The following is a 13227-nucleotide window of genomic DNA, read 5'->3' as shown; positions in this document are numbered from 1 at the left end:
CTTCGAATGGCTTTGTGTTGAAGGTCGTAAGGTACTTTGGACTAAAATGCAAATCTGTAAACTGTTAAGGATCCTTGACCAAGAGAGAATCTCATCAATGAATGACAATTGCTCCACTTTAGGTAAATTTACATTTAAATTACAAAGAAAAGAACTAAATTTAGCTAGAGTTTAAAAAATATTAATATAATTTTTTGTTTTGTTTTTGTAGATAATTTTACTGTTTTTCCTGTGAGGAGTTAGCTATATAGGGGTTAGCTATACAGGCTTTATAGGATTAACTATGTAGACTCAGCAAGACAAGGTCTCTGTCTACCTGACAGTCTGGATGACTGGAAACATTCAGATGTTGAATGAATTGTTCAGTGCTCCCATCCATATTTGGCATTATGTAGATAGAGCATCCCTAGGGTTTTGAAAACAATGTGGACTGTGGTATAAATCATTTCCACATCCAGGCATGCAACCAACCATCTGGGCCTTCCTGTTGACTTTCCAGTAAGTAGGTGCCCAAAGAGATGTGCTGCTAGAAATGACAAGTCGCCATGAGGTGTAACATCCTGATGTACATGAACACTTGATTAGGGTAGGGTACTATGAATTAGTACCTCTCTAGACTCTCTAAAAGTGCTTTGTCTTTATTATAAAGTCTTAACTTTACAGTCTATTTTTTCATTAGCTAAGGGATTTAACAGCTTTCTTCCCTATGACAGCCTTTGCTATTATAATTAAGAAATGTATTAAAACTGGAGTGAATTAATGTGAAAAGTGGATGGGGGCTTGGGACCAGAAGATTTCCCCAGCTAGGTGTGAGGGAATAATTCAGTATTAGAAAACGGAGGTATATTCCATAACAAGCATGATAATCTGAAAATTTCTGAGAAATGCCCTTATGTATTCAAATTTACCTGCTTGTGTGAAAGTAAGTGTTAAATGAAAATGACCCAAGACTTCTCATGTGTTTTAATTGGCTTTGATGATGCCATGTACATACAAGTTGCTCTATCAATGTCTCTGCTCTCCAGTCACTATATTTGATCACTATTTGTCAGGTCATTGAGGAGAAGCCTGAAGAGTTCATAGGATAGCATCTAGATCTTCTGGAACATAGAGAAACTTTAAGCCAAATGTTCCAGACGCATGTGTAGGGAATACAGCTATCATAACTAATTAGAAAGAAGGCTCTACCAGTTTACCCAGGGGAAAGGAAACAGGTTTGTGTATTCTTAAGGAGATGGGAGTTGAAGCTTCCCTATTCTATAACTCCAGAAGATACACACTTGTGTCTTATAATCTCAGAAAGGGAAGAAATAAGCGAATTAAGCCACAGTCAATTTAGTCATAATCTTTGTGGAACTTCAGGATATGGAATACTAAAAGCTACGAATTCCTTACAAAAGGTGTCAAAATACTTTGTACTCTCAAGAAAATTATTAAACCGTGTGAGAAAATCTAAAGATAAGTGCTTTAATTATCATGGGGTACGGCTTTTAAGGGTAAAGAACCAGTTCTTCCTTCTTTATCATGCCATGAAAACCAGATTTCCATTTTCTTGTTTATGAAATGACCATTTCCAAAGATTGGAAATAAAAACTTACGAAGTTTAGCCTTTTGGATCAGACAGTATCTCTCCCAACTAGAATGGAATAGTTTTGATGAGTCTTCACAGTGGCCAGCAGTGAGTGAGTGACTTACTTGAGTGCTTGGAAGTATTGAGATCCATGTCAGTGTCAGCACTGTATACAGGGAAGGACATACATACAGGGATGTTAACACTTCCTGGTTCTCCAAAGTAGTGCTCAAAGGATCCTTCAAGTAGGAAGAGTGGGCACGTTGACCTTTGTCCCTATTCCTGCATCTTAACTCAGTGCTACAATAGCGGCAACTGCATTTTCTGCTTCTTCTGGCAATGCTTTGTCTTTTCATGTTATCTTGCTTTTTGCTTTATCTGCTAAGCAAATATATAGAGATTAGAGAAGACTTACCTCAATTCCAAAATACTAACGGAGTTCCCCGAGGGAAATATTCTCCTTACAAAATTGAAGTCGCCAACATACACACTGCCATCAGGGCCAGAAGCTAAGGCGACAGGAGCAAAGAGTTTGTTGTTGTGGGCTGGGCCATTGCAGTTGGTGCAGGCTACACTCCTTTGGTGTCCATTACCCATTATGGTTGATATGACTGGGGGTTGCTGGGAAATGAACATATTTTCTCCATTCCCTTTATGTATGATTCCTAGATTCAAGGAAAACAAAAAGAGAATTTAAGAAAAGCAATTACCACAAAATAATCTCTGCAATATTTTAATTTACTTTTCATCATTCAAAGCAGGAAGGAGCTTTGGCCTGGCATAAGAGAACCTGCGAATGAAACACACACTTTCCTCAGTTTTGTTTAATTGCATAACCACAACAAATAGTAGCATAATACTCTGCCTCAGTTTGTCCATCTGTGAAGTAGGGTAATGCAACCAGTCCTTATAATGTTGATTCTAAATGACTCAATAAAGCATTTGATGACTAACTTTTAATGACCTATTCACTCTGGGCTCTGTGAATCATCTGTGGCTACATTTCCATAACTGGCTGACTCTTTTCTGATGCCTAGCACACACCTGTCTGACTTCAAATTACCCTCACTATGAAACCGGTTCCTGAAAAGAGAATATCAGTCAATTTTAATATTAACCTTAGCAAAACACAATCAGGAAGGTAATCTACTTCTGTGAAAAGAAAAGAAATCCTACTGCTAGAATGTACTTCAAAGATATATGAAAGAAACTTGAATTTTCCACTCTTTTGGACCATATCACACTATCATCAGTGCAGGAAATAGAGATACTGACTTATGAAAATGCTTTGCAGACATTCTGTGTGGGCAATCTCATCCATACTCACAGCTTTAACTCCCATTTCTATATGCTGAAACTTTCTCCCATCCAGAGAGTTCTTAACTGACATGCAATTTCCTTCTAGACCTTTTTACTTGGACCCCCCATAATTACCTCAGACTCAAACATATAAAAACTGAACTCACTATTTTTCTGCAACCCCTCCCAAACCTCGCTCTTCCTCTTGTGTTCCCTAATCATCTTGTGAGTGGTTGTACCATGCATACAATTACCTAAATTGGAAATCTAGATATCACCATGGCTCTTCTTTCCCCCCATTCTTGAAACCTGATTAATCATTAACTCCCATTGAGTCTATCCCTTAAAATGTGTTGAAACCAGTTTCTTCTTCACTATTCCCACATTAGTTTAGTTTTTCTTAACTTCTTGGTCTCTTGGTCTCCATGCATACCCATTTCCAGATCTTCGTGCCCACTCCTGCCATAGAGATTATTTCAGTCTGTGGCTTAATACCTTTCAATAGCTCCATATCCCTTTAGGATAAAGGGCACATTCCTTATTGTTAAGACATACAAAGTCCTTCATGATATGGCTCTTGACTACTTCTTCAGTCTCCCCTCTCATCATGCTTTCGTCTATATCCTGAGATCTAGCCAGAACAAACTACTTATGGTTACTTTCACCTACTTCCATTCCTCTATGTTTTTGTCCATGCTATTATCTTTATCTTGAATGCCTTCCTCATCGTGTCTGCTTAGGGAAGTTCTATTCATCCTTTAAAGCTCAGCTCAAGTTTTCCTCAATGCTCCATCAAGGCAGAGTCAGTTACTCCCTCCTCTGTGTGCCCATAATTTGTTTTCCATAGCTCTGTTACAACATTTATCACATTGTGTGATACAGTTTTTATTACTTCTCTGTCTTTCTCATTAGAACATGAATGAGCTCCTTGAAGGCAGATCCTCTTTCTTACTCCTTTCTGTATTTTAGTGCCAATCCCTGTGGCCAAATCATTATAAGTGCTCAGTAAATGTTGAAAATAGGCTTTGAGTTTCTCATAGTTTCCTTGTCTAAATTCCAATGATTTTGCAAGCCTGCTGAGCCTGGGCAGAAAATCCAAGGAACAAGTACTGCTGTGCTAAATAGCTCAAGTCAGCCCAGAATGAGCCAGGGCAGGTGAAACATCCATGTTGTGGGAAGGCATGCCCATGTGTCAGACTGAAGTCACTGATAGCAAATGAATGAATGCAGTTATACGGTTAAGCCTTATTTTTTTCTCCCTTTCCCCCTGCTGTCTATCTCCTTGCATTGCCTGTTATTCTCCCTAAACATTTCCTGAAATGTCTCCTTATTTTTCTTCCAACTTTTGGTACCACAGTCCTACCATAGAAACTATTGATCACTCTGAGGTAGGAACATTGCTGGCAAAAATAAACAAGTGGGTAAAACATGCTACAATACCATGGTGGCAATACATGGTTGGAAAGAGCCTTCCAGCAAACAGAAATCCCATCCATCATATAGTATTTGGATTTCAAATTTAAGTATTTTTACTTTTCCTTCCAGGGCGATTTCTGGCTACTTTTGCAACATATGATTTGCAGGAGCAGCTGTGAGTTTATGCCCTAACAAATTGGTCTTTTATTGCAGAACTGTGAGATTTCTTGAGGATCACTACTTTCTTATTATTTTATTAATAACTTTATTAGGTAGTAGAGACCTTTCTTAAGATTTAGAATAGTTAATTAAGTAAGATTAATAGGACTGAATTTCATTTCCCAAAAAACATTTAGTTGCAGTGTGGTCAGTATTGTAATTCAAATAAATTAGGAGGAGGTGAATGAGAACTGGAATGACAGTTGTACAACGCCACTGAAGAGAAATCTCTTGATGATTGCTAACAGAATATTCTACAAACGAGACTATGATATGTTCTTTAATAAATGAGGAAACCGCTGTTTAGCATGTCAGTATTTCAGCAATGCACTGTAGTGTATACCATTCAAAAATCTTTCCAATTATTGGCTTGGAAATACCAGATTTGCTATTAACATCTATTTTCACAGGTAGATCTCCATTTTTTAAATATCAATATAATGGTATAGTTAACAATTACCCTCAAAATGACATGTTATTACCAGCCTCCTGGCAATTTTAAAACTAAAGATGGCTATTCTAAACCATTCTTCTAAGCCTGCAATTCTAAAACTCCCCTTTTCTATTAGAAAGCCCAACACTCCATCAAAGAAGAAGAATGATTAAAGGAAATAAAACATAAGGCAATGTACTTTCTGATTACATCTCAACAATTGATGTCTGGCTTTCATGCAAGGTACTAAAGTGCCCGTGTACTGAAATTACCATTCCTGTTTAAAGCTGAAGCAATCAAAACAAAAATAGGCAATCCCCTTTTGTATTGCCTTGGAAAAATAGATCATTTTGAAGGGTGTTTTTGTTGTTTCAAGAATCTGTTTAACCTTCCATTACACAGAACCAGGGCATACCATCTAGCAACCATGATTTAATACCAATTCTTTTGCAAAATGTTGCTTTGAAAATATTTTGTTTATGTTCCTAGAAATCTTGATCAATTACTGCTGCCTCCTTTCCAGTTTCTTCTGCCACACATGCTCATTTTGAAAAGGGAATCAAATGATCCTAGGACAACACACATTATTTATGTGAAGGCCAACTTCCTGCTAAGGATTGGGTGTCTTATTTACAGTTAACGAAACCCCACTGAATGGGGCCTACTGCACATTTTATCTTCAAAGTTTTCCTTTTCTTTGCCAAAAAGCCAAGTCCACTGTATAATAAGGTAAGCACACTTTTAAACATACTAGTCATACCCTCTTGCTACTTTGTTCAGAACTTCTTTTGATGTTTATAAATATGTCTGAAATAAAAAATCTCCTTGAAAGCCAGTGGGTGGTGCTTTATGCTGATTTCAAGGAAGAAACCATTTTTCAGATTTATGAACAACAAAGAGACACAACACATATTTCTCTCAGTACTTGACTGAGTGGATATAAACACAAACTGGGAGGTATGCCAGTGTGATCAATGGATATTTACTTCTCCTCCCAGTAAAACCATTTGTCGGCAAACTACTGGCTTATTTTGGAGGATAAGTTAAAAGAAATTCTTTACCAATTTTGAGAGAGATGACAATACCCAGTTAGTGCCCTAGATTGTTCTTTTTGATAATTTTAGACACTCAACTGGCAGGAAACCCTAGGGGATATGTTTGATAAAAGATATACCAAACAAATAGCTTAGTTCTGTAACAGATATGCACAACTTTCTTATAATTTTAAAGAACTGAGTTTTCTTAAAATGAATGAATATATCCTCTTTATAATCACTAAGAAGATGTACTTAAAAGGAATAATGTTGAAAACCACAAGTTTCTGATGCTTTTATCTCAGTGAAAATCAGAACCATCTTTATATATCAGGTCTAATATTTGGGAAACAATTCTCCACAACCAATGGTTAATTGTCAGGTAATACAATTGCAGCAACGGAAATGACAAAAGGTCTGAAAACACTGCCTGCTAGAAACTACCCATTGCATAATGATTTTGGAGCCAAAGAAAACTGAGGAATAGAATGGCAGCAGACATCCAGTCTAATTACAGGTGTCTTTTTAACTAGTGAGAGGAAACTGGGGGAAGATAGATTCTTGTTTTTAATCTGCTATCTGTCTCTGATCAAAAAAGCAGGATGCCTAAAGAGTTACGTTTTTCCCAGAGAGAACTGGAGTGGGGGAATTTGGAGAGATGTTGCTCTTGCCTTAATCAGTCAGAAAAGACTGTCTGACCCGAGGGGGAAAGAGCATTGCTTTCTAAATTGGTCTTCCCAAAGCTGCTCCGTCACACTTATCATTCCTGCCTCTAAAACTGCCTTTGTGGGTGGGATTTAGACTTCGAAAACATCCCAAGAGAGGTTTTCGTGTCCAAGGTCAGGCTGAAAGGCAGCAACAGAGCTGGCTTCAGATCTGTTTCCTGGCAAGTGTGATGAGTTCTTGGTTGGAAATACGCGTCTACAAATGAGATGATAAAATGAACAAATGTTCCTTTTTAAAAACCTATCCAAAGGAAGGCTTCTTTCTCAGAATAAATTTCTCAGAAAGGTAGAAACACAAAGCAGATTTAGTGGGGGCTGTGAATGAGCACACACAATCTTTTGGGGGTGATAAAAATATTCTAAAACGGGGTTGTGGTGATGGTTGCACAACTACAAATTTACTAAAGATCATTGAAGTGTACACTTATAATGGGTAAATTTTATGATGTATAAATTATACTTCAATAAAGCTGTTAAAAATTCTCAGAAATAACTTGATGCCTATTACCTAAAATCTAATTACTGGTGAATTAGGGGTGGAGATAACACATTTGTGGAAATCGGGGGGCCCCAAAGCCAACTTTCTGAATGACTCCCTTCTGTTCTGAATGTTTCAAGTCTGTGTGAAGCAAATGGTAAGAGGATACAACACTGGGAGCACACAGCTGGGGGCTGGCTCGATTGAGGTCATTTCCCACTTTGTGTTTAATGTCAATGACAGGCATTTCAAAGAGACAATCCATACAAGCCAATAAAAGTGAGTGGAAAAGAAACGGCTGCTTAAAATGTCAAACTCTTTCAAATCAAAATAAAAAACCTAATAATTTAATAAGTGGCATCTGCCCTTTCATTTTTGTACTTTTAAAACTGTGGCTTTCCTTTTGACAACAGAAAAAAAAGTTGACATTTTATATCTCATCCTGAATCTTTGCTCTTAAAAAAATAAACTATTTGATATGGAATTCAGAATCTTCCTTGAAGGAGGGGAAAGAGGTATAATGGGGCATACAGCAATAGACTCGTTCACCTTCTGAGTCCCACACTGAGACTGTAGTAGGCGGTCTCTTTCTATGGTTGAAGTAAATCTGGTTAGCTTTGCCATCCAAAATTTCTCAGCCTGTGGGGCTCGTTGACATAGCTGATTTGACTATGGTACAGATGAAGTAATATCATGGGTGTGATTATAAAATGGATCTCTTAGCTTTGGTCAGTTCATGGCCTTATAAGATCGCCTGGCCTTAGCCACCCATTCCACAAAGTTAAGATGGATACAAGGAGGGCTGGATGGAAGTGTGTAGGGGCCTCAACACATTCTGATCCCCAATTCTGGAAAAATTACCCAAAGTACATGTCCTACTATAGCTTGTTCAGAATCTGTCTCTTTAGATGAAAAGGGATATGATTCCACAGTAGACGTTCAGAAGAAAGCTGTATGAAAACACCAGTGACGGGTTTACCACTAAGATGCAACAGGAGGTGAAGGAATTTGGATGAAGGAGTTATAACCAGGGTAGCAAACTCAGTTTGTCTGGGAAAAGCACAAACTCAGGGGCCACCTCTGCTCCCTTCTCCTGATTTATTTAACATTTAAATTGCAAACAAGGAGAACAGCAGGGAGAGTGGTCCAAAGAAGGGATAGATTAAGATGAGAGTGTTCTCATTCTTACCACACTAAGAGTAATTCAAAATAGAATTATTACATTTGAAAGGAAATGTACTAATGCGGTCATCTCTAAGTAGTATTCTTACAAGTAATTTTTATCTTGTACTTTCCAAATTTTCTGCAATGAATATGTATTATACAGCATTAGGAAAGTGAAAGTAGTATTAATAAAAATTTAAAAAGCTACTTACCACTTTGAGGATTCAAAATGTGATGCTTATTCAAAGACCAGCCTCCTAGGTTAGAAGCATCCATCTCAAAACCTTGTAAAACGACTGTCCTTTGCTCCCAGAGAATAAAGTCAGGGCATGTTTCATATTCATATCCCACAGATACTGCAGACAAAGAGTTAACAGCACATTAGAAAATTGTAAAATATTTGCTTCATGTTTATACTAGTCGACAATTCTGTGGATATTACATTGGCTACTGAATTCTGATTAGAGTTGAAATTTGACTGCAAATTTCTTTCACCTAGCACAGTACAACTTGCATCTAGCATAGCATTGGTCACTTAAAAGCGATCAGTGCATATTGGATAAATATAAAAAGGAGTGAGTAAATAAATGCTCTTATTAGGTCGGTACCATATGTTTATGGACATTAAGTTTTATTTTGGGCTTTTGGGTTGGAGGCTATGCTGTAAAACTGAAGAGTGGAGGGGGCGGAGCAAGATGGCGGAATAGGAACAGCTCCAGTCTCCAACTCCCAGCGTGAGTGACACAGAAGACCGGTGATTTCTGCATTTTCAACTGAGGTACTGGGTTCATCTCACTAGGGAGTGCTGGACAATCGGTGCTGGTCAGCTGCTGCAGCCCGACCAGCGAGAGCTGAAGCAGGGTGAGGCATCGCCTCACCTGGGAAGCGCAAGGGGGAAGGGAATCCCTTTTCCTAGCCAGGGGAACTGAGACACACAACACCTGGAAAATCGGGTAACTCCCACCCCAATACTGGGCTTTAAGCAAACGGGCACACCAGGAGATTATATCCCACACCTGGCCGGGAGGGTCCCACGCCCACAGAGCCTCCCTCATTGCTAGCACAGCAGTCTGCGATCTAACCGCAAGGCAGCAGCGAGGCTGGGGGAGGGGCGCCTGCCATTGCTGAGGCTTAAGTAGGTAAACAAAGCCGCTGGGAAGCTGGAACTGGGTGGAGCTCACAGCAGCTCAAGGAAACCTGCCTGTCTCTGTAGACTTCACCTCTGGGGACAGGGCACAGCTAAACAACAACAACAACAAAAAGCAGCAGAAACCTCTGCAGATGCAAACGACTCTGTCTGACAGCTTTGAAGAGAGCAGTGGATTTCCCAACATGGAGGTTGAGATCTGAGAAGGGACAGACTGCCTGCTCAAGAGGGTCCCTGACCCCTGAGTAGCCTAACTGGGAGACATCCCCCAATAGGGGCAGTCTGACACCCCACACCTCACAGGGTGGAGTACACCCCTGAGAGGAAGCTTCCAAAGTAAGAATCAGACAGGTACACTCGCTGTTCAGCAATATTCTATCTTCTGCAGCCTCTGCTGCTGATACCCAGGCAAACAGGGTCTGGAGTGGACCTCAAGGAATCTCCAACAAACCTACAGCTGAGGGTCCTGACTGGTAGAAGGAAAACTATCAAACAGGAAGGACACCTACACCAAAACCCCATCAGCACGTCACCATCATCAAAGACCAGAGGCAGATAAAACCACAAAGATGGGGAAAAAGCAGGGCAGAAAAGCTGGAAATTCAAAAAATAAGAGCGCATCTCCCCCGGCAAAGGAGCGCAGCTCATCGCCAGCAACGGATCAAAGTTGGATGGAGAATGACTTTGACGAGATGAGAGAAGGCTTCAGTCCATCAAACTTCTCAGAGCTAAAGGAGGAATTACGTACCCAGCGCAAAGAAACTAAAAATCTTGAAAAAAGAGTGGAAGAATTGATAGCTAGAGTAATTAATGCAGAGAAGGTCATAAACGAAATGACAGAGATGAAAACCATGACACGAGAAATACGTGACAAATGCACAAGCTTCAGTAACCGACTTGATCAACTGGAAGAAAGAGTATCAGCGATTGAGGATCAAATGAATGAAATGAAGTGAGAAGAGAAACCAAAAGAAAAAAGAAGAAAAAGAAATGAACAAAGCCTGCAAGAAGTATGGGATTATGTAAAAAGACCACATCTACGTCTGATTGGGGTGCCTGAAAGTGAGGGGGAAAATGGAACCAAGTTGGAAAACACTCTGCAGGATATCATCCAGGAGAACTTCCCCAACCTAGTAGGGCAGGCCAACATTCAAATCCAGGAAATACAGAGAACGCCACAAAGATACTCCTCAAGAAGAACAACTCTAAGACACATAATTGCCAGATTCACCAAAGTTGAAATGAAGGAAAAAATCTTAAGGGCAGCCAGAAAGAAAGGTCGGGTTACCCACAAAGGGAAGCCCATCAGACTAACAGCAGATCTCTCGGCAGAAACTCTCCAAGCCAGAAGAGAGTGGGGACCAATATTCAACATTCTTAAAGAAAAGAATTTTCAACCCAGAATTTCCTATCCAGCCAAACTAAGTTTCATAAGTGAAGGAGAAATAAAATCCTTTACAGATAAGCAAATGCTTAGAGATTTTGTCACCACCAGGCCTGCCTTACAAGAGACCCGGAAGGAAGCACTAAACATGGAAAGGAACAACCGGTACCAGCCATTGCAAAAACATGCCAAAATGTAAAGACCATCGAGGCTAGGAAGAAACTGCATCAACTAACGAGCAAAATAACCAGTTAATATCATAATGGCAGGATCAAGTTCACACATAACAATATTAACCTTAAATGTAAATGGACTAAATGCTCCAATTAAAAGACACAGACTGGCAATTTGGATAAAGAGTCAAGACCCATCAGTCTGCTGTATTCAGGAGACCCATCTCACATGCAGAGACATACATAGGCTCAAAATAAAGGGATGGAGGAAGATCTACCAAGCAAATGGAGAACAAAAAAAAGCAGGGGTTGCAATCCTAGTCTCTGATAAAACAGACTTTAAACCATCAAAGGTCAAAAGAGACAAAGAAGGCCATTACATAATGGTAAAGGGATCAATTCAACAGGAAGAGCTAACTATCCTAAATATATATGCACCCAATACAGGAGCACCAAGGTTCATAAAGCAAGTCCTTAGAGACTTACAAAGAGACTTAGACTCCCATACAATAATAATGGGAGACTTCAACACTCCACTCTCAACATTAGACAGATCAACGAGACAGAAAGTTAACAAGGATATCCAGGAATTGAACTCATCTCTGCAGCAAGCAGACCTAATAGACATCTATAGAACTCTCCACCCCAAATCAACAGAATATACATTCTTCTCAGCACCACATTGCACTTATTCCAAAATTGACCACATAATTGGAAGTAAAGCACTCCTCAGCAAATGTACAAGAACAAAAATTATAACAAACTGTCTCTCAGACCACAGTGCAATCAAACTAGAACTCAGGACTAAGAAACTCAATCAAAACCACTCAACTACATGGCAACTGAACAACCTGCTCCTGAATGACTACTGGGTACATAATGAAATGAAGGCAGAAATAAAGATGTTCTTTGAAACCAATGAGAACAAAGATACAACATACCAGAATCTCTGGGACACATTTAAAGCAGTGGGTAGAGGGAAATTTATAGCACTAAATGCCCACAAGAGAAAGCTGGAAAGATCTTAAATTGACACCCTAACATCACAATTAAAAGAACTAGAGAAGCAAGAGCAAACACATTCAAAAGCTAGCAGAAGGCAAGAAATAACTAAGATCAGAGCAGAACTGAAGGAGATAGAGACACAAAAAACCCTCCAAAAAATCAATGAATCCAGGAGTTGGTTTTTTGAAAAGATCAACAAAATTGACAGACCGCTAGCAAGACTAATAAAGAAGAAAAGAGAGAAGAATCAAATAGATGCAATAAAAAATGATAAAGGGGATATCACCACCGACCCCACAGAAATACAAAGTACCATCAGAGAATACTATAAACACCTCTACGCAAATAAACTAGAAAATCTAGAAGAAATGGATAATTTCCTGGACACATACACTCTTCCAAGACTAAACCAGGAAGAAGTTGAATCCCTGAATAGACCAATAGCAGGCTCTGAAATTGAGGCAATAATTAATAGCCTACCAACCAAAAAAAGTTCAGGACCAGACGGATTCACAGCTGAATTCTACCAGAGGTACAAGGAGGAGTTGGTACCATTCCTTCTGAAAGTATTCCAATCAATAGAAAAAGAGGGAATCCTCCGTAACTCATTTTATGAGGCCAACATCATCCTGATACCAAAGCCTGGCAGAGACACAACAAAAAAAGAATTTTACACCAATATCCCTGATGAACATCGATGCAAAAATCCTCAATAAAATACTGGGAAACCGGATTCAGCAGCACATCAAAAAGCTTATCCACCATGAACAAGTGGGCTTCATCCCTGGGATGCAAGGCTGGTTCAACATTCGCAAATCAATAAACATAATCCAGCATATAAACAGAACCAAAGACAAGAATCACATGATTATCTCAATAGATGCAGAAAAGGCTTTTGACAAAATTCAACAGCCCTTCATGCTAAAAACGCCCAATAAATTTGGTATTGATGGAACGTACCTCAAAATATAAGAGCTATTTATGACAAACCCACAGCCAATATCATACTGAATGGGCAAAAACTGGGAAAATTCCCTTTGAAAACTGGCACAAGACAGGGATGCCCTCTCTCACCACTCCTATTCAACATAGTGTTGGAAGTTCTGGCTAGGGCAATCAGGCAAGAGAAAGAAATCAAGGGTATTCAGTTAGGAAAAGAAGAAGTCAAATTGTCCCTGTT

At 39.3% G+C, this 13227-nt stretch overlaps 1 protein-coding gene across 1 annotated transcript in view; it reads right to left on the bottom strand.

The window, feature by feature from the left end:
- TENM1 (teneurin transmembrane protein 1) overlaps window positions 1–13227 on the bottom strand; it is a 497338-nt gene that overhangs the window by 118403 nt on the left and 365708 nt on the right. The window contains exons 17-18 of the mRNA XM_037988761.2: window positions 8551–8694; window positions 1986–2235 (exon numbers count right to left, since the gene is read on the bottom strand). Of these exons, the coding sequence (XP_037844689.2) occupies window positions 1986–2235; window positions 8551–8694 (394 nt within the window). The remainder of the gene's footprint in view (window positions 1–1985; window positions 2236–8550; window positions 8695–13227) is intronic.

This window comes from Chlorocebus sabaeus, chromosome X, assembly GCF_047675955.1.
Source record: "Chlorocebus sabaeus isolate Y175 chromosome X, mChlSab1.0.hap1, whole genome shotgun sequence".
Lineage (NCBI taxonomy): Eukaryota > Metazoa > Chordata > Mammalia > Primates > Cercopithecidae > Chlorocebus > Chlorocebus sabaeus.
This window is presented reverse-complemented; position numbering and strand designations above follow the sequence as displayed.